Source organism: Haplochromis burtoni, unplaced genomic scaffold (genome assembly GCF_018398535.1).
Source record: "Haplochromis burtoni strain Fernald_Lab_line unplaced genomic scaffold, NCSU_Asbu1 Contig_464, whole genome shotgun sequence".
In the NCBI taxonomy this organism is placed as follows: domain Eukaryota; kingdom Metazoa; phylum Chordata; class Actinopteri; order Cichliformes; family Cichlidae; genus Haplochromis; species Haplochromis burtoni.
In genome coordinates, this window is record NW_024582825.1 from 104,311 (window position 1) to 126,835 (window position 22,525).

The window sequence follows — 22,525 nt, forward strand, 5'->3', positions numbered from 1 at the left end:
TCAGCATCACATATTTCACCCCGCTCCTAGGCCCCTGTGTTCTCATAAATGTACTATAACCTTGTACTCTGTACTCTGGCAGTATTTATACGTTGGACACACGCACACACACAACTAAGATTATATATAACATCACTCCTAAGAACAGATAGATGCGGATTATAAGAAAAAAAAAAGAAAGGGGTGGGGGCACATCCATCCTGATTATTTTCATGTCAAGCCATGTAATTCTTCTATACATTTTATAATGTGCATGTATGTTATACGTTTTTAATACACTGGAGTTAAAGTCTGGTGAGCTTGTTATGTTCAGTGTGTGCCCGTTATGATCACTACTGTGGACACAAGCATGTCTTTTCACGCAGATGAGGAGATTATCCTGCATCCATATGAAAGAGTTTACTCTAAATCCCCTTCTGGCAGCCTCATTCTCACTAGATTGAATCCAAATGTGGTCATTAAAAAACCCCAAAACATCCAGACACTGATTTTAAGCCTTAGAAAACAACATGATAAACATTCAGTGAGTTAAAGAAGAGAAGTTCTTTTCATGTGGACCTGTGAGCAAGTCTAGAGCCACTCTTTATGTCTTTGTAGTTTGCAAGAAAGCTTTTATTTTTTGCATTACAATTTTTTTACAATTACATGTTTCAGATCATCAAACAGATTTTCATATTCGATAAAAAATCTGTTCAAACCTATCTGGTCCTGTGTGAAAAAGCAATTGCCCCTTAATCCTAATAACTGGTTGTGCTACAATTGGCAGCTAAAACTGCAATCAAGCATTTGTGATATCTGCCAGTGAGTCTTTCACATCACTGTGGAGGAATTTTGGCTCATTCCTCTTTGCAGAATTGTTTTAATTCAGACACACTGGAGGGTTTTCAAGCATGAACGGCCTGTTTAAGGTCATGCCAAAGCATCTCAATCGGATTTAAGCCCAAACTCGGACCTTCTGGCATGTTTTTCCTGCTGCATAAGTGAAGCACGGTTGAGCTTCAGGACACAAAGTGATGGATGCACGTTCTCCTTCAGGATTTTCTGGTAGAGAGAAGAATTCATTCAGGGGCTGCTTGTCATCAATCACGACAAGCAGCCCCTGACCATCACACTACCACCACCATGTTCCACTGTTGCTGATGATCTTTTGCTGTGTTAGTTTTACGGCAGATGTAATTATTATTCAACACAGCCTGATCTGTCTTAGGCAGCTTACTTGTCATTTCTTTAAGTAGTCTTCAGGAATAGTTCTCCAGGCTTCATGAAGGACATTCAAAGCTTTTCTTTGGATGTTTCTGCCTTTTGTTCTGTTCTCCATCAACATGATCAAACACTGCTTCAATCATTTTGAGCTCTGCACTCCGGGGAGGCCAATCCATGACTCATAGTGTTCCACTCTGTGTTTTTCTATCCAAGTTTGATTTTACTCCACTGGCAGTGCGTTTGGGATCATTTTCATGCTAAATGAATGAAGCTGCTTATCGGGCCGTTCCAATTTTAGTCACTAGAGGGCAGCACAATCTCATGTAGGTCCGGTCTCACTCTTATTGAAAGTACAGCTCAGTTTCATTTTTTAATCTTATTTTTAACATGCAATTCAAGGCAAAGAAAGGATTCTTTTTCATGTTTTCAAACTGTTTATTTTTCTAAATAAAAGACATATTTACAAAATATATAATGCATTTATTTATTTAACAATTTCCACACTTACATTTTTGAGTTTCACCATAAATATAAACGCAGAAAAGCATGATATAGAAGGCTTTTTGTGTTTTACTGTGTTTAACGGCACATGTACAGGCTATTGCGTGTATCTGTGTTTGCCTACAGCAGGTCCTGCTCCACCCAGATGGTTTTCTTCTGCTCGTCCAGTATTCGGTCTTTGATCACCCTGATGAGGTCCTCCGTCCCTGCCCAGGCCTCCGGCTCCAGGGTGGCATACAGACATGGGATGCCCTCCAGCTCCTTCTCTTTTGCGCGACACAGCTTCACAAAGTCTTCCTCTGACTCCACGCGCAGAGGCAACTTCCTGTGTGGAGAGGAAACAGGAAGGAAGCAGCGATGAGGTGGTGAGTGTGGTTTAGAACCCAGTGTTTCTGATGAGATCCTGTCGACAGTCTGCAACAGCGGTCTGCATGCTTTTTCTCAGAAAGATAAGGCTGACGGTAATGGGTTCATGAGCTGGACTGCTATTTAAAGACACAATCCACCATAACACACGTCAAACATCTGGCTTCATTTAAAATCACGTAACGGACAGTTGAGGGGATCACGCACACAGATATTTTGAGTAAGGATCTAGATCTTGGTACCTTTCTGGGCAGGACACACACAAAAAGAAAGGTAATTGCAGCCAGCTACGATTAAAAGTTCAAAAGCAACAACAACATTAAACTGACATCCTCGGCTCAACGCCAACTCTTATCTGGTGTCATATCAAAATATCAGGGACTGTTTTTTTATTTTTTCTTGTTCTTGGAAAAAAAGAATTGCGGTTTACAGCTGTGTGGTTTGAGTCACAGGGTAAACATGCAAGATTAAACAAGCTTTGCTAGGTCTACCTTAATTTCTTGACATTTTTGTCACAGATCTTGACGTAGATGATGATTGGGTAGATTTCTCTCCGCAGAAGGTCCTTGACGCAGCTCAGCTCAGCCTCCAGCAGGCAGTGTTTGCCCTGGTGACGGGTGGAAAAAAACAGCCTTTACAGACAAATACAGATCTACTACGTACATACATGAACAAGGAAGTCTCATTAAAAGATTTTAAAGTTAACTGCTTTCGCATATATATCTATTCATTCTTTTGAGGAGTTAGGTGAGGACTTGGTCTTACAACCTGATTTCTCTGCACTACGAATAAATTAAATGAGGTCGGCCTTGAAGGCTTAACATCTTGACACCGCTGTGTTTCGGCCTTTAACTGCAAGACGCTGTCAGCTGAGGTAGGCCTACCACAGGCTCATCAGACCTAAATGTGTGTCTTGTGGTTAGCCTTTAGATAACGTCTATTTTTTAATTAGCCACAGCCGGTGACAGCTCATTCAGAGGGCACTAGCTTCCTACAGGCCTGCGTTCTGACTCACACTTCCCTCAGAAGCATTGTGATTGAGAAGCCTGCACCCCATTTCCACTGGACACACTTTTTCCATTTTAGCTCCCCTGCTTCGAGTATTACAGGTGTTTCCGTGCTTGGCATATGAAGCACAGGTGGAGACAAACTAGCACTACTTGGACCTCGGGACTACAGCCAGTCAGTCAAAATATTCACCTGGGAAATTGGACCACTCGTTCAACTGTCATTACTGTGGGATCATCACAGAAATAAGGCAAGCCAGTATTTGGCTACGATCTTTCTTTCTTTTTCTTTGATATAGACTCATCAAAACAGAAATATCTTGTCAGTCAGGGAGCTTCACAAATCCCACTAATTGGGTTTGGTACACTCTGACAGAGCCAGGCTTGTTGCTTTACATTCCCACACACTGACTAATGATAGTATTAGTCTATTTGGCACAGATTTCCATTCAGCCCACTGAATACCTTTAGAGTATGTGAACTAGACTTTTAACTTTTAACTGTATATTCCTATAAGTTTTACAGCTTTTCCTAATGATAAAGAGCTCCTCCATGGCTATTCATACTAAACCTAAGTAATTAAGTAAAAGATAAGTCCTGTTGTTTCACTACCTAACATCAAATTATGTGCTTTATTGTTTTGTTTTGTGTTTTTTTTGTTTTGTTTTGTTTTGTTTTTTGTTTTTTTGTTTTTGTTTTGGGGGGGGGGGGATTTTAGTACAGAGAGCATTTGTTTTTCAGGCAGAAAAACAAAACATACTGTTGACATCCACTCTTTTTTCATCTATACTAACATATGAGGATTAAATGTGCAGTTTCAATTTCTTTACATTGGTGGAAGGGGGGGGGGGGGGTATAGCTTAGCTGACCCACTTTATTTCAAAAGGTATGAATAGGACTGACAAACAACGATGTCATTTTTAGAGCAGTTGACTTTCTTTGACTTTGTTGGGTTTTTTTAAGGAGAAGAAAAAAGACCGAGACTTGCACTGAACAACTACGCTTTACATCTTTAATGTTTCCTTATTTTGCATATTTATTTATTGTGTGTCTGTGTTTTAATATTGCGTGCACCGTGTCTGGATATAGAAACTGGATTTACCAGCTTTTAACTGTTTTTTACAGCAGATGATACAGATTAAAGAACACGTTTTATTATCAAGCCATCAGACGCCTCTACAGCAACACCCAACTGCTGCTTACAGTTGTCAGTTTCCTCATGTGCAACATGCTGCATATTGCAACACGTCTACCTCTACAACTACGTTTGGTTGACTCTGTGGAATCCTTTAAAAAACAGTTAAAAACTTTACTGTTTAAACAAGCTTTCTGTTGACCAATGCTTTTTACATTTTTATATTTTTAATTTACATTTAAACTCTATATTGTATATATCGTGCATTTTGCTATTTATCGTACTGTTTATTTTAATCTCTGCTTTGTGACTACCTGTCTATGAAAAGCGCTTAATAAATAAACTTTACTTACTAACTTACTTCTTTTATCTTAATTTCTTGTTTTTCATCTCATCAAACACATTTCAGTGTTTGTCGTAAATCACACATGACAAATAAAAGTAAAACTGAACTGTAATATTGGTTTGTTTTTTATATGTTTTTAAATAATCATGCTGTATAGAATAAAAGATATGTAATACCATATTGTAGGATCTTTGGTTACCATTATACTATTATTTTAGTTCCCCCCCTGTAATCTCTATGAACAGTTTATTACTGTAAAATGCTGCGACTCTCATGTTCTCAATTTATTTTCTTTTTTTTAAGTTTTCATATTATGACAGTATATCAGTGTTATCCTAAGAAAGCCATAGGTACACTTGGACTGGTTGCCAGTTTGTCACAGAGCTAACACAGAGAGCCAGACGACAGTCATTCATGACTTTAGCCAGTTTAGAAACTCAAGTACCCAGCATGCAAAGTCCATACAGCTCCAACCAGCCGGGCCTTTCTTACTTTGCGTTAACAGTGCTAACCACTGCACCACTAAACACAAAATAACTGAAATAACAAGCAAAATATTTATAAATGAATTATTTAACCCTTTAAACAATAACCCGTCAACGGTGACGGTTAGCATTTTTAGCAAGTTTGGGCAACTCCAAGCCTTGAGGGTCAGAGTCCTGCAGGATTTAGACCTCACCCTGGGTCAAGACACCTGAATCAAATGATTAGTTCATCACCAGGCCTCTGGAGAACTTCAAGACATGTTCAGGAGGTAATTTAGCCATTTAAATCAGCTGTGTTGGATCATGGACACATCTAAAACCTGCAGGACACTGGCCCTTGAGGTCTGGAGTTGCCCACCCCTGGTTTAAAGGATAAATTGGTTTAGGGTTTAAAGGGTTAAACTTAACTTTTGTATTCCTCTAAATATGTGCGCTTACTAAAAGAAACAATATTTCAAAAAAATCTATATCTTGCTGTTAACATATTCATCAGGATTTCCACTGTAATCACATAGCATTACTATAGCATGTTTACTACATTTTTACAGCTATTTCTTAAAGGGTGAGAAGTAGGGGTAAGTTATATGATTGGGGTTAGGATGATAGCACATTTAAAGCTTGTTTGTTTCAGTTTCATCACACACAGTGTACACTTTAGTGTAAAGTTAACAAATAAAGCCTTATAGTTTCTATGTGTGCGATAATTAGGCCTGTGAATATGACAGGTTTATCACTGGTTACATTTGTTGTATGTCTTTTAGTGTCAGGTTGTCTTGATCCTTATTAACTTTACAAATCTGAATAATTACATTAGAATAACATTCCCACAACAACGGGAGTCATGTCAGTCTTCCACACTCCCCTTTGACTAAAGTGGTCCCTTAACGTTTATAAAGGAGTAAACACATTAGGAGACGTTGCATTTTCACACACACACAATATAAACTCACTTTTGCAGCGACAGCCTCTATGTTTTCTCTGGTGATGCATTCAAAAGTGGCTTGTTTCTCTTTGTAGTGAATGAAGGGCTCCACGTTCTGTTTTAGATGAAACTCCTCCTTGGTCAAGCTGTCTGCTCAGCAGGATGCAAAGGAAACAGGACAAAAAAAGAAAAGATGTCAAGTCTGTTTCTTGTCTTGTCAAATTGTGGCTCTAAGGGCAGAGAGATGAAACTGTTCATTTGTTAACAGTCACCACAGCACATTTAGCACAAGGAACAGAAACCTTTGTGGTTTTTGCCGTGGGGAATGTCGACGTAATTGAGACTTCAAGCAGTCTCTTGAGTTCGCCAGATGTTCAACATTTTTTACACCGGCAACTTGTCGCACCCCTGGTCCACTGGGACCGGTCGGTTTGTCATGTGACCGGAGTGTTAATTCTCTAAAAATCTGACGGGGCCGGCAACGTTTTCACATTACAGTGGGTCAGCTGAAGTGTCGCAACTAAACTATCTGTGTCATCTCTGTGCATCGTCATTCTAACTATCATCTGGGTCATCTTAAATCCTGCCTCTGCTGTCTCTTTGGCTATACTCCTTAACATTTACACACAGCACAATACCTGACCTACATCAGAGTAGTTGCTTCCTCTTCTCTCAACGACTCGTCTATAGTTTATATACTTCTTATCTCAATGAGGTATAAAGATTCCTCATTGTGAGCCTTCATACACTGACCTGGTTTGCAGATATTAAAGTCCATGGCTCCCCCCATGTTAAGTATTTTCTGGATAATGGTTTTGGCGAGAGCAGCGGGCGTGAATAGGACGGGTCTTCTTCTCTGGGTCCGCTGGAGGGTGACGGGACTGTAGGGAATCAGGCTCAAGCTCCTGCTCAGCTCACCATCTCCGTCAGCGGCATCTGTTTGCACCAACAGCCACAGCGTGCAACGAGAGGTATAGCACAATTATGACTCAGTTTGAGAACAGAAAGTGAAGAGCTGCCAAAAATAATTTTAGCAAACGAATATCTAGTCTGAATTTGAGCAACAGAGTGAAAAGAGAAAAAGCAGCCAGCAAAAGAAGGGCTCAGTGCAGATAAAAGAAACTAAGCACTGCATTGTACACCTTCAGTACTCTTTTTAAAAATTAACATGAATCTTGTGCAGCAACATTTCCAGTCACAGCCCCACCCCCATGTTCTATTAAAGCCTTTCATTCATGCTCTCACCTAAACAGTTAATTCCACGTTATCATATTTTTATAGTGTTACTGTTATAGCAGTTTTAGTTTCATGGCCTTTTCACACCTCGCTATGTAATTTAAATGTTTAAATTGCTGCTTTGGCTCACACATGTTATGCAGAGCACACAGTTCAAGCACTTTCCAGTCTTACACTTGAGCACAACTTCCAACCGTTTCCACCGCACACCCGTCTGTGTTTACATCAAGTGACATTTCACACACTTTCATCTTACTCTTCCAATGACTCCTTCAGCTCCTGTCAGGGCTTCTTATACAACTGACACTTCACACGCTCTGAGCTTTTTGACAACAAAAACCATCAAAACAACTTTTGCTTTTTAGACGCGATTTACTTCAGTTGCTCTCTGTGCTCACGGTGTCCTCAATCCTCAACTCCTTTCAGCTTTTTTTCTTCCTTTTTTTCGCGCTTCAGCTTCACCAGAATTGCTTGCATGGAAAATGGCACCTATGCACCCTTTAGCAGCTCTTTACCACTGCTGCTTTCACTTTCTGCGCTTTTGACAGCCACTTCAAATGCTTCAGCTGTGAATTTTCCGTAGTTAGCACATGTGCACCGTCTTTGTTTTGTCTCTCCCCCCCAACCGACCGACTGCAACGCTTTGTGCTCACCTTCGGGTCGAAGCACCTCAAAGCCTTGCCTGGGTAGTGTTGTGCTGCCTGAGTTGATGATCCTCACACGCTCATTGCTGTTCATTCGCTTGTACTTGATGTCCACCCTGCTCACAAACTGCAAATCAAAGCAGATATAGAAAAAAAGGCCTGAGTTACTGAGACGTGGAGGCAGTTGCGCATCGGTTTTATGGAAAACGAAGCGTTTATTAGGACCAATCTTGATTCATTGTCTTAAGTTTCCGCACCGCCGAACAACTCTCGACATCGCGACAACTGGAGGTTTTGTTTGAACTTTATTACCTGCAGTATTTGAGTGAGGAAGATGCTCGCTCTAGACAAGCGCGGGCTGGCTCTGGGATCAGGAGAGTGGCTGGTTTCTTCTGGTTGTAAATTATTCTAGGCAGAAATGAAAAGCATACATGAATGTTGTGATCCAAACTGTAACAAACACGCTTTTGTGAGCACAACATAGCAGAATAACGCCCTGAAATAACTACTTACTCAACCAACCTGACATCAATGTAAACTGATGCTGACCCAAGCTTAAGTAGGAAGCTTAGTTCTAGCGTGTTATCAAAGAGCACTCTAGAGTGTTTTCTTTTTGATTGCAGATGCATGGGCATGTATACGGCTTGTTTATCATGCAATGCAGGTACCTGAAAGGGTATCTCATGGATGAACTGCAAAATAAATCCAATCTGGAATGCAATCTGGAAACCCATCGCCTAGTCTCAGATTATTTGGAAATGCATAGAAATTTTTTTTCGAGGGGAGGGTTGCAACTATCATGCAGGCGTGGTTGCATGCAAACTGCTTGCAATCAATATTGGAAAGAAATATCCAAAATATACAGAGATGGCTAGGATAAGAACTATTAAATGGTAAATTTTTTATTGGGAAATAGTTGGATATTAATCATTTCTGGGAAAACTGCCTTTGTTGTTCCGGTTGTGCACATCAAACCACCTCCCCCGCCAATCCAATGACCTAGGAAGGATTTTCCCCCACATTACGCGTTAGTTTGCAAACCCTTAATTTGCAACCCAGGCTATAAGACTTATTTACGCATCTTTGCTTTAGTCAAATACCCGTATTCAAATTTTCAATGCACTTTTTTAAACTAAGTGAGAGAGCGAGAGGAAAAAGAAAGAGGCTGAGGTTTCTCACCCTGTTGTTCCGTTGAATTTCATTCTCTTCTTTCCCCCCTCGATACACTAACTTCTGAATCTTTACCAGGAGCAGCTGCTGGGCTCTATTCACACACGTAAACACACAAAAACACACACACACATGCACACTGAATGCTTGTCAAGATTCTCCCTCCGTGTACGAACTCGTCCTCCCTCGGGCTTCTTTTTATTATGCTCTGAGGTTACAACAGGCTGTTTCTGCAGATGTTTCAGGTTAATGCTTCTTTGGTGTAATGTGTAATCTTTTAGGAGATCAGTGGTAATCAGCTGCTACTGCATTTTGAAAATCTGAGCTAAAACTCACTCACAAACTTCAGTTTAAAAAACAAAAGCATACAAAGTCTGTACCGTGAGTAACTGGGTATAGTGCCTCGCTCAGCCAGGTCAGAGCCGCTGTAGGGGTCCACACGGGCGCACTGCCACTCACAGCGGCCCTGGTGCCTGGTGTCCAGCACGTGCACCACCTCATCGCAGCGCACGGACAAAGAGCAGCTGTCCGACTGTCCGGAGATGTTGAGGTTGACACGTATGTAGAATGAGTCGCCGGATGCTAAAGTGCCATCTGCTAGATTGCTCTGGAGACGGCGATAAGCTGCAGGGCGAGCATATATTTGAGTTCACGTATGCTGTGGAGTCACATTAAACAAATGTTCCAATATAAACATCACTTACAGTCGTGGCTGGCTCGATAGTGCAGGGTGATGGGCCCAGAGCAGTGCTGCAGAGTCCAGTGGGCTTCTTCCTGAGTGCTCGTCTCCAATGAAATGCTCTGGTTTTCCCCACGTATGCACCCCTCAAGCTGGACAGCCAATCACAGCAGAAACAAAGATTACCGATTAGTCCCTTCTAAAAACTGTCACAGGAAAAGGAACAGAAATAGAACAAATAAAACAAGCAGGTGTCTAAAATTATGAAATCGGCGTGTTCCTCGTTCCTCTCTAAATGTCCATCCACGTTCCCAGTTCTCTAAAGAGTTTTTCTTTTTGCACATCCAGCTGTTTTAACTGAGGTCGTCTTACTGCCACCATGAATCTTTTCACAATGAAAACATTCAGGAAGTAGATGACATACAAACATGAGGTGGTGGCCCTCTCGTAGCCCCGCCTTCTCTGCGTTGGACCCAGACTGGACATACGAGATGAAGATCCCGCTGTCGTTGCCACCGATCAGCCTGATGTCCTTCAGCAGGTTGTCGCCTTGCAGCGACAGCTCCTGCACCGGCTTCAGGGACCCGCTGAGTCTGGAGAAGGAGGAAAGAGACGGGCGGAACGGCCTGCACGAGCACACAAAGACACAAAGCAGAAGGTGTTTGTAAGTCAGCATCACTTTTCGCTTTTATTCCTGTGTGCGTTTCTGCACCAGCGGACATGCTGTACCTCTCCAAAGAGAGTTTCCTGAAGATGTTGTTGACCTGCTCCAGGTCATAAGTGTCCATTCCTTCAGACTGATGGGAAGAGGAAGATGAGTGCACAGAGGGAGGACCACGCTCATCCTCTGAGGAAAGAATAGAAATAGATGGATCATTTTTTTTCCTTCAAAAAGAAAAACCAGGTCAACTGAAGGTAAACATAGTATCTCAGATCACAAATAGCAGATGTTTAAAAAGTGCATTACCAAGCTCCATTTCCATGTTGTCACTGTCAAAGTCAGAGATGCTAAAACAGACAAAACAAATCAGACTGAAGGGAAGGCAAACCAGCAGAAATTCTTCAAACTTTACTGCCATGAAGTTCAATCGGTCGTCTCCGTGACGTTTATTCAGTACCTGCGGGGGTAGAAGTCGTGCTCCTTCTCCCTCTCTCGGCGGTAAAGGGACGCTTTCTCAGGGGGTTCAGGAAGAGTGGACAGGATGCTGTCGTTACGGCAACGCAGCTGAAAGGGAGAAGTCGGCATTATACGCTGGACAAGCCATTTACGTCAACACTGCATTAGATTCTGGATAGACCAGGATTTCTACAAAGAGCAGCCAGGATGATTATTTTTTACCAAAATCAGAGCAGCGCAATTACACTGGTATTAAAAGTAAGCAAAAACAACTGAGTCGCACCATTTGCCTGTTGCTGGGTGAATCCACCGGGCTGAACATGAGCTGGGAGGCGGACGAAGAGAAGGTGAGCGGGGGAGCCGACGAGGGCGGATATGTGGGGGAAATAGGGATGCTGGGTGAGGGAGGGAGAGAGCTGCTGTTGCCATAATTCGGCACGTTGATCTCCAGAAAGTTGCCTCCGTTGGTAGGAGCCGAAGCTGGAAGGTGGAGATAAACTTTTATAAAGCTGCACAAAAGGATTGGTCACATGTTGCGGTAGGACATGCGGCGGTAGGTAGTGTTACCTGCAGGGTGACTGTTCTCTGAGTTGATTGGAAAGTCTTTCAGTAAAGAGACTGGAGACTTTACTCTATTCTAAAAGACAAAACACAGTCATTTTGATCAGTTTGTCATGTGTAGGAGAGCCATTTGATAAATCTCTGCTCTGTGCATTAGAAGGTATTGACTTTGGTCTTTGCTTCACATGATCTATAAGGTTAAGGAGAGAATAACTGACCCCCGCTTTGAGGTTGAGTCTGCGTCTGAGTCGGGGCTCCTCGGAGAAGAACTTGTCGTCAGGCGACTCGTCGCTGGAGCATTCAGACTGTCCCTGTGCCAGTTTACTATCATCTCCCTGAGAAATGATGGACGGAGGTAAATCCCTTGGTAGACTCTGCAAAAACAGTGAAACGGTTAAAGGGGAGGAATGTTTGGCGAAAACTTGAGCATTTTTTAAATCGATATGTGAAGAAAAGAAACAATATCCCTTCGCACTACTGTGTCTGACCTGGTCTAGGTTGATGTCTTTGGACATTCGTCGCAGGCGAGACTCCAGAGTGACCAGCTTAGCGTCTTTGCGTACAATCTCCAGGTGGAGTTCATCGCTCCTCTCCTCCAGCTCTCTGATCTGCTTGCGATACTTGTCCTTGTCAATGAGACACTGGGAGAACTGGTGCTGGGCCTCGTCTCTGGCTCGAAACGCCTGCAAGCAGCAGAGGAGTTAACACAGAAGTATGAAGGATTTTGTATGTATGAAATCATGTGTGTTGTGTGTGTTTTCACCTGGTCTCTCTCCTTCTCCACCTCGTCTAGCTGTACAGCGATGGTGTCTATGCGGTTGCGATACATCTCGCAATCCTTCTGCAGTGTGGAGCACTTCAGCTCCAGGTCCTCCTTTTCTTCCAGGTACTGCATACACGGACACACACACACACACGCACACAGACCAAAACTAACGGTTATTTATAGTTAGACAAAAACAGGTAGAGAAATACAGGAAGAGAAACAGCGGGAGAGAAATAAAGAGCCACCAGATTATGCAGAAAGAGGCCTGAGACGGGGCTTTCTTCAAAGGTCTCATGGGGCACTGGTTTAGGTTTCTAGGGTGTGTTACTGCAAAGCCTGTTTGTTCAGTGTGCCTCTCTGCACCACACTGCTACATATTCACACATTTAAACACAGATGGAAACAAGCTGCCAGACAGAAATATGACTGCTAAACTCCCATTTAGCCCACTTACAGCATACAGCCATACATTCTTATGTGTGTGTGTGTGGTTGTAACCTTATCTCGTAGTTCCTCTGCCTGTCTGATTTCTTCATGCAGGTTGTAGAGGCGGTTGACCAGATCCTGTCTGTCTTCTAGTGCTTCCTGTCTGTCATGCTCCAAAATGTCAAGGATGGCCTTGTCTGACTCAGGTAAAGGGCCGGGCTGGGTAAGAAACACACACACACATTAACACTGTTAGATATGAAATCATATGACCGGCTGCTACACTGCAGTTGTCAACCTTTCCTTTTTATGCTTATCAGCAAGGAAATAGTGAGTCAACCAATAAGTGTGAGTTTATTGATAGAACACCTCATCACATTTAGACCTTCTTCAGAGTAATTTATAGAGCAAAGTTAAGAAAAATAAAATGATGCATCTATTGTCCGTTCCCTTATTTCATGGCACACTCACTGGACACTTCAATGGGTACAGCTTTTCAGCTGTTTATTAACACAAAACAAGTCAGTGCGTGTAGACACGGTCAAGACGATCTGCTGAAGCTCGAACTGAGCATCAGAATGAGGACGAAAGGTGATTTAAGAGAGTTTAAAAGGTGGCGTTGTTGTTGGTGCCAGTCGGGCAGATCAGTATTTCAGAAACTGCTGATCTACTGGGATTTACCCACATAATCATCTATATAGTTTAAAGAGAATGTCCTGAAAAAGACATAACATCCAATGAGCTGCAGTTCTCTGGGTAGAAATGCCTGATTGGGAGTCTGTTCTTGGTTCTTTAGAGGTTTGTATTCTAACTTTAGTTCCTGTTTGGTTTTCCATGATGTTTTCAGCTCAGAATTTCTTTTCTTTTATATTTTGTAACTATAGTTATTGTTTACCATTAACCCCTTTCCCATCATTATATTAGACATCCATTGTCTTTTGATTCCTGTTTTATTTTGCTAGCCTCCTGTGTCGTGTATGTGTACTTAGTTTTGAGTCCAATGTCTTGTTTTCCCAGATTAGGAAGAGTGAGGAAGGCACCAGTAACTCAAATAACCACTCATTACAGCCAAGTTATGCAGAAGAGCATCTCTGAATGTAGAATTATGTAACCTTGGCGCAGACTGGCTACAGCAGCAGAAGACCACATTGGATCTGGTCTCTCATGTCAACTAACAACAAGAAACTGAAGCTGGAATTCATATTTGCTCACCAAAAGGGGAAACAGACAACTGAAGAAAGATGCTTGGTCTCAATTTCTAGTGCGACATTCAGATTACAACATGAAAGCATGGATCCATCCTTCTTCGCCTCAGCAGGTTAGGCTGCTGTTGGTGGTGTAATGGTGCAGGGATGGTGCTTTCTTGGACATGACAATGACTTTGTTGTACTCAGATGGTCTCTAATAGAGCGCTTTGAGATGTTGTTGAAACGGGAGATTCACATCATGGATGTGCAGCTGGCAAAACTGCAGCAACTGTGTGATGCTATCATGTCAATATGGACCAAAATCTCAGAGGAATATTTCCAGCATTTTGTTGAATCTATGCCACGGAGAATTAAAGCAGTTCTAAAGACAAAAAGAGGCCCAATCTGGTACTAACAAGGTGTACCCAATGAAGTGGCCAGTGAGCGTGTCTACTGTTAAAGATGGTGGATGTTCATATTAAACATGACCAAATACTCTTAGCTCTCTATGATGTCAATGAGAGCAGATTTTCCCAATATGGTCATCTGAGGCAAACAGGTTTGTCGGTGAGCACAGAAGCCACACCCACTTGTTTTCAAAGCCTTCTGTTTATGAGAAGCAGGCAAGAAAAAAGTTGGCTTAAAGGTAGATAAGCTAAAAATGCAGAGCAGTTAAAAGTTCCCACAGCAAATAAACGAAGGCCCACACATAGACCAATGATATAAGATTATTTTTTATCTGTGAATCATGCAAATAGAAAACTATGCAATTGGAACTGAAAAATGAATGAATAATAGGTTCTATTATTAGTTAGTCCAACCCAGCTCAGTAGCTCAGTCCTTTGGTGTCGATGGTTTTTGTACCTTACACTTTTGTTTTGCACTTACAGCAGCAGACAAACAGCAGTTGGGCTGCAAACTCAGTGTTGCATTTAGCTGCTAAGATATTTTTACACACATGCGGAGATAAGCATCTGACAGCTCACGCTAACAGCTTGTTGTGCTGCTCTGAAGTGGTGAAAATGTATTTATTACAGTAGGTTTAAGTTATGATAGCAGAGCAGGCAATGTCAGTGCTTTATTACATAATGCTCAAGTACCTGTATGATGGACTGTAGCTCCTGCAGTTTGATCTTGAGCATCTCGTTCTCTCTTTCCAGCTCAAAGATCTGCTCTCTCTTTGGCCGATTCTCGATGTCGTTCTTCAGCTTCAGACTCTGTCTCCTCTCCATCTTACACTCTTCCTCCACCTTGTTCAACTTGTGCTTCAGTTGGTCAATCTATAACACAGACAAGACAGTGATCAGCATCGAGCTACAGGAACGCTCTTACTGTTTTTGGTTTTTGTTCATTGATTATCATTAATACACAGAGTGATGACGGCGTTTATCTGCATGTGCTTTAATACGTCAGGCAGTACCTCCAGCTGCAAGTCTCGGCTTCTCATCACAGCCATGTTCTTCTCCTCACTCAGCGTGGCGTACCTCATGGCCAGCTTGTAGTTTTCATCCTTTACTCTCAGGAGCTCATCACTGTAGGTGTTTCTCTCCTCTCTCAGCTTATTGTACCCTAAGAGGCAACCAGAAATGTGAAAATGTAGCTTTACTAGATCCTTCTTCTTTATTCGTTTTGCTGTTGGGCAGCAGTTGTTTCATTGGTGGAAATAAGGAATATGGCTTCCCTTTATGTGTAAAGATTAACATCCTTTTCTGTTTTGCAGCACATTACATGACATCCAAAAACAAGCTCAACGCTGATATATTAAAAAATTGATAAAAGTCGCAAAGCTAATTATATGAGCATGTGAAAGCCTAAAGAGTGTACTTGCACTATTTTTAGTATTTATTTGTTTGTGCTTGGTGTTCCAGCTGCAGTGTTTAACTGCATGGGGCATAAAGACCACAGCGTCCTAGTTTCACTGGTAGTCTTTGAGAGACAACAGAGTTTATCCATATCGAACCTGAATGTGGTGCACCAGGCGGGGCAAACCAAGCCTGTGTGGTGGGTTGCAGTTTCAGCAAATCGTGGTAAGCTTTTGGTTTAGATTTTATGTTTAACCATTTGAGACAATAGTCATCTGTCTTTACTGTCTGCAGCGAGTAGGTGTGTGTGTGTGTGTGTGTGTGTGTTTTAAGCATCCAAGATATCAGCAGCAGTGGTTAGAAGCATTATCTTTTCGGTAAATGCATCCCAGTAAACATATTAATGATATACTGTAAGTTATTCGCTTTGTGAGAATGGCTTCAAATTTAGTACCGACTTTTACTTTTTAAGGATTCAATGATTTGTTGTCCATATGTTATATACACAATACACATGAATGTATATACTACTGCTGACAAAACTAACCTGGACTAGGATCAAATTCTGAAGCGGTGATATTTTCTACACAACAGGTCAGTCTGGGTGCACACATACGCGTGGATGCAAACAACACCTTAGTGCAGCCACGCAACTGCATTGTCAGTCTTATTAATACAAATTCAGCGTAGAGACACAGATGATGGGAAGCTAGTCAGGAAATATATCAAACAAAAACAAAAAATCTTTACTCTGCTGGAAGGCCTGAAGCTCCTGATTGGCCAGCTTTAACTTCCTTTTTTCATCTTCCAGAGTGACGAACTTCTTGTTGAGCTCAGCGTGCTGCAGGGTCTTGACTTTGGACTGCTGCTGCAGCTTCGTGACTTCATTCATCAGAAACTGCGTCAGACCCTCGTGACCCTCTTCCACTGCAGGAGAGCAGAGGAGGAAAAAAACAAACAAAGTATATTATACACCTCTGACTTTATAACAGGATTGCAAAGTAAGCTGATTTGGATCAATTCAGCTCTTACACTGCATAACTGAAGTGACTGCTTTTGCCTGAACAGAGCTATAAAGCAGCTACAGAACGACCAGTTCACACAGTTTCCTCCCATAACTGGAGTTATGAACTGGAGCTATCTACTCCATTTGAGTCAAATACTCCTGGGCAACTTTGGATTCAGCATCTTGCAGAAGGAGCAGGTAATCGATCCACCAACCAACCTTCAACTCACACATGTCACGCTTCACTTCAGAAATTTTCTACACTTCACTGTCCATCAAAGCCTGTATGAGTCTTTGTAGTACACGGAAGATGTGTGTTCATGCATGTATGTGCTGGATGCAAAGATTTTTGCCTCACCGACAATGGTGGAGAAGCGTCGTGTGGGTTCCTTCCCCGTGACCAGCTTGTACAGGTCAGGGTAGTAAAATTCCAGACTCTCCAGGAAGGCCACGTACCCCCGCTCGCCTTTAGTGTGGAGGATGTCAAGTAGACGGCCTGAGAGAGGAAGGGTTAACATGTAAGAGGTCAAAGAAAAAGAAAGCAAAATAGGAGTTCTGCCTTTAATAATTAACAAATGTGGAAATACGCCTTTCTACCCACTTGTGCGGTTTGTTTTTGTGGCAAGCACTAGTGAGTTGAGAATCTCATCCTCATCCAGTTCATCCAGGACTTTGCACTGACGAAGGTAGGGCGTGAGCTTTGACGGGGTGATCGTAGTACACAGGTTGTAGCGTTGGCTCTCCACCTTCTCCCACAATGCCTCCACATCATCAGATGTCCCATTTTCCATTTCTTACACCCTTAAAAAGTAGCAGAACCCACAGGGGGGGTTAGCTGTGCAGCATGTTGTCTGTTTTTACATGTCTCGTACTGGAAATTAACTTATGCGAGTTAGCTGAGGACATCGCAGATCTGTGAATGCTCCCTGAACAGTTATCATGCACAAAATGGTGAATGAAAAAGGAGAAGGAACTGAGAGGACATATTTGTTAGGTTATGCGAAACCACATTTGAAATATGATAGCTTAGTTTACTTTCAGACATCAACAAGACTAAGAAAGATGCACCAAATTAAAAGATATACACATTTATATGATCCCGAAAGAAGTTTCTACTTTGGTAAAAACAGAATAACACAGTGTTTTTAAATATATAAAAGTTGATTTTGTTTGTGAGCCACAATAATTTCTGTTTATGAATTTCATGCTACTTATTTCTGTCATATGGATGGAATCTCTTTCCTTCTTTGGTCTGATGGGTTGCCATCAGATAAAATCTGGGGATGCATATTAATGGTTCTGGGAAGCTGATTGAACTTTTAGCCTCCTAGTTTTTCCGTTAGTACCCCCACCAACTATTACCAGAAAGTTGACATTTGTGGTTTTCAATAAAATTTCCGAACAGACCACCAAGTGACACATAATACACACATCTCATACAGAGGAAAGTGTATCAATTTTAGCCACCAGCTACGTGCAAAAACTAGCTGCATTTTTGACATCAATTAGCAGATGTTAGCATGCTAACATGCTAAGCTAAATGCTAAATTAAAAGAAAGGGTATTAAAAGAAACCTTTAGTGCATATAGTGCATATAGTTAGTTAGACAAATGTCTAAATTATTACATTTCTGTATTTAAATATGAAAGCACTCATTTACCAAGTTTTCGTCTAAGTGGTCAAGGACAGAGCACCTGTGGCTGCCCTACAGAACCAGAAGCTATGCCAGGTAGGATGTATATACTGATACTGCAGTAATTACATGAAGCCACTACTTTTTTTAAAGCAGATTTTTTTTGTTGTTTTTATTGCTGAACCATTTCACTGCCACTGCCATTGTTTCCATACAGAGAGAAACCACCATTTTAGGCCTTGATTATCTTATGGCCTTCATAAACAATGGTAAAAAAAGGAAGCACAATAAGAATTATATGCTTCTGTGTTGCTACATTGTAAGCAGCTTAAGTCATTCTCTAGCTCCTCCGTCGTTCTCCGACAGCCATGAGGTGAAAGAACTTACGTCTGGTAAATCCCTTGTCCTACCCAAAACTGCATATACTGACATCACTCGAGAAAACTCATCATTATTGACTCATTTTCCTATCTGAGACTTCCAACTGATCTCATATTTATTGTATTACCTCCAAGGTGTAAAATCTTTTTTTATATTTATCTTTATAGCTGATATGGTCCTGAAATATGATAACAGATGCATCTAAAAGAGCCGCTACATGCCTTACTAAGTATAACAGAACTTTGGTCCCACACACTCTTGACATAGACTTTAATTGGCTGACATCTTTCCATTTGCCTCTCCACTCTTTTAATTTTTACTTTTCCAGAGACAAATTGGTGCTCTCTTGATCTTCCTCTTACTCCCACTTGGTTTCCTCTCTCCATCTTATACAGGCATGCACACTGTCCATGCACTGCTGGCATTTGCATGCTCTTTGGGTAGTGGGTGTTATCCTACAAGCCCGCTTTGTGACTTGAAGCCAACAGTTAGGCAAATCATGGTTATCTGATGCCGCAGCACATGTAAACACACACAATCACGCATACTTTTGCATACTCTAACTGCATGTGTAAAAACTGGAGCTTGTGCTTTTGTCCTGCTTAGAAATGACACATGCTGGTTATAATGCCAGAGCAGCATCTGATGTACCCAGTTTAATCTTTATTGTAAATGTGAAAGTAAATTAAAAGTGAGATTAAGCTCCTCTCAACAGCTTTACCTCTATTATTTTGTAACTGCCTTCAGATATTTGTGCAGACAGTGAACAAAATCAATGACAAGCTTCTCCGCAGTTCGATACAAGCACAAATATCACACCCTCTCAACTCTTAAGCTATTATTTGTATCTACAGCATGCATACCCTGCCACAGTCACTGCAGATGATGAAACCACAAACACTCAGACCAACACACACAGACACACACACACACCCCTGCAGTTGTGCACATGCACAAATACACAGTGCATGCAGGCACATTATAAACACACACAAACACACATGCACGCACAGACCCCTTCAGTAACCACACACATGTTTCCTCTTCTCTCTTTTCTTAATTTGGACTTGATTACCGAGAAAGCTCATCCTTGCTTCCTCCTTTTCAAACCAGATGTGAGTAGCTGCTCCCTTCCTCTCTTCTCTGTTCGTCTTCACAGACAGCCACTCTTGTTTATAGTACTGCGGTCAGAGGAGTTGATTGTCCATTTTAAAGCAGTGCGCACACAGACGTGTGTGTGTGTGTGTGTGTGTGTGTGTGTGTGTGTGTGTGTGTGTGTGTGTGTGTGTGTGTGCGTGCGTGCATGCGTGTGTGTGTGTGTGTGTGTGTGTGTGTCTAACCCTCCCTTCCTTTTTGTTAATGTCTCTATACTTAGAAAACTCAGTTTGACTTTTTGCAGGTGAAGAAATGCACTCACACACACACCCACCCAAAGAAAAAAAATTTGAATTTCCTTTTTGGAGAAGTCACACTACATGTTTTCGCTTCAGTATTTCCACTCAGTGGAACACGATAAATAAAGAAACCTCCATTTCAAATGCTTCTTTAACGTTGCTCTACATCAGGACCTGTGCACCCAAGTGAAAGACTTACTTTATATGGTTTTCAAACGGGATTTCAGTTGCTTTGAGCGTCAGTGTTTCACCTCATATACAACGGCATCAAACTCATTCTGAAACCATTTTCATTTTTGTGCATCTGTAATGGAAAGCAGTAAAGTGTCCTTAAAATGGTGATCCTTTGTCTGCAGTGCACTGACTATTTAGAAAGCTTTTCTTTCAGGGCCGGGTGTGAACCGCTTTGGAAACACACCAAACTGCTGTGAAACCAGGTTGTATCATGGGAATCAGTTTGCTCGAGACCACTCTCTGACAATCAGCGAATATGCAGTCATTCTGAGACTTACATGACACTAGTTTCTGCGGGTCCATCTAAGATCAGAGCATATAATGGAAGCTGAGATTAATTTTCAAATCAACAAGAAAAAGTCAGTGGCAGGGGGGGTGTTCACTGTAAATCCCAGAGAACATAAATCTCTGTATAAATCCCTGCAAAATCAGAGTGCTGAAAGAATTTAATTAGGAAGATGCAAACAGTAAAGACGCACAGATATTCCTCTCTAAATAAAATAATACAAATAATTCAAATTTTGATCTAATATACAGCTTAACAGTGTTGCAACTCATAGACTCACAATGTGTGACATAGGATGACAGTGCCATTGGTCCGCACATGCAATTTGTACTATTTTCTGCTTTATTCTGTTGCGGATAAATGTTTTGCATTGAGTTTTCAAATACAGTCCATCCAGGTGCACGAGATCAGGTCATATGATCCTACGTGGAGGGGGGGGTCAAGGCTTACTGTCAGAGTGTTGGCCTCATACAGGCGGGTCAGCTAGCTGATAGGCAGATTATGATTGGTTCAGGTGCACAAACCATCATAAAGACTCCATTGTCTGGCCGAATAGCTGAAGCTATAAGAATTTGATATCTGGGTTCCCTCTGTGGAGATCGGTGAAAGAACACAGCAGACAAAGGCGGACGTCGAGCATCTCTAAAAGATTAATATGCACTGCTTTCGTAGTTTAGCAGAACAAATAAATAAGCAAAAAAATACTTTGCATCTCACTTTTAATTTAACTGAAAAGAATGAACAGTTGAGCCCAGAGATGACAGGCAATAGGCATAGCTTCCCATGCCTGTTAGACCAACTTTCACAACAAGTTAATATTACTCCTTTTTCTGCTTACAGCATTTGAAAAGGGAGTGCATGCTGTTGGTGGGGTGGTGTCCCTTTTTGTGCACTTTTTAAAATTAGATCGTCCCATTTCCTGACAAATATTACTCAACACTTTCAGCAAACATGATAAGGTTTTTGGTTTTTTACAAGCCGACGCCAGTCACATCTCGGTGCGCTGTCCGTGACATGTGTATGTCCTTGCGTCTCCCTCACTTTCACTCTCACTGGATGTCATTGTTTCTCCACCTGCTGCTGGAATCCCAAACATTTGGATATTGCCAGATAAAGAGCAGACCATGACAGGATTGCAGATATTATATTACACATCTAATAGCCTATAAATTTTCTAATGTAAGAGCCAGAAAAACAGGTGAACGGAGTCATAAATGCAGATGACAGATTTGCCATCATCTTTTATCGAGTGTCGTTTCTTCTGAGAGAATACCTGCCTTGTTTTCAGAAGGGTGGTGCGGTCTATATTTTAATCATAGCTCTAATCTAGATGACACACAGCACGGTTTAGAAAGTCTGTCATCGCTGCGGTGATATGAGGTGTAAAGCCTGTGTGACTCCTCGCTTTTTCCACTCCAAAAAAGTGCGGCACGTTTACAAGGCTGTTGGTGAACCTTTTCCCTCAATAATAAATATGAAAAGTTTTGACATATTTATGAGGGAAAGGGAGGGGAGACGGGCAATTCTATACCGGCCATTTTTTTGCTTACCTGAGATGCGGCGGATGTGAATTTCAAAGAGTCGAAGAGACGGTAAAGTTGGCCTCTAGCTGCGGTGTGGAGCCTGATTCTGTTGTTTTTCTTGCCTTGTTAAAATCTAAACACCGGTTTATCCACCATGGATCCTAAAAGCTCAGGTTGTCTCCATTTATCCGAAAGAATGAGAAGTTTCTTTTTAAAAAAGAGAGCGGAGAGCGCATGGGAGCTGCGGCCCCGACTCACTGCCTCAGATAGAGATAGAGAAACAGAGAGCGAGAGAGAGAGAGAGAGAGAGAGAGAGAGAGAGAGAGGAGGCGGGCGATGTGAGCTCGGATGGAAATAACAAGCTCTGCGCACGGAGGTGAGGAAGAGCGCAACCCCGCAGCAGCCGCCGTGACCTGCAAGTGTTTGCGCTGTGGCTGTGATCAGATACGGCATCACTGCCCTGCCATAAACCCGTCCACTCTAACAGGGACCTGTGAGTTTACAGTGTATTATAT

At 41.9% G+C, this 22,525-nt stretch overlaps 1 protein-coding gene across 2 annotated transcripts; it reads right to left on the reverse strand.

Annotated features, from left to right (window-relative positions):
• Positions 1-1,603: 1,603 nt before the first annotated feature.
• On the reverse strand, positions 1,604-22,293 carry card11 (caspase recruitment domain family, member 11). 2 transcript variants are annotated; one of them, XM_005946199.3, is made up of 25 exons: positions 18,220-22,027; positions 17,161-17,360; positions 16,918-17,055; positions 16,304-16,480; positions 15,172-15,320; positions 14,852-15,031; positions 12,637-12,783; positions 12,136-12,261; positions 11,861-12,055; positions 11,591-11,746; positions 11,379-11,448; positions 11,095-11,291; positions 10,813-10,919; positions 10,662-10,702; positions 10,424-10,541; positions 10,119-10,320; positions 9,720-9,846; positions 9,396-9,639; positions 9,025-9,109; positions 8,158-8,253; positions 7,855-7,972; positions 6,719-6,901; positions 5,994-6,115; positions 2,562-2,677; positions 1,604-2,029 (listed from the first exon to the last, which is right to left on the reverse strand). In XM_005946199.3, the coding sequence occupies exons 2-25, from the start codon at positions 17,348-17,350 to the stop codon at positions 1,825-1,827; spliced, it is 3,489 nt and encodes a 1,162-aa protein (XP_005946261.1). In that variant the 5' UTR covers positions 17,351-17,360; positions 18,220-22,027; the 3' UTR covers positions 1,604-1,824. The 2 variants fall into 2 exon arrangements, with proteins under 2 accessions (XP_005946261.1, XP_005946262.1); XM_005946200.3 differs by lacking the exon at positions 18,220-22,027 and adding an exon at positions 22,038-22,293 and having other exon boundaries at positions 1,605-2,029.
• Between the last annotated feature and the right edge of the window lie 232 nt (positions 22,294-22,525).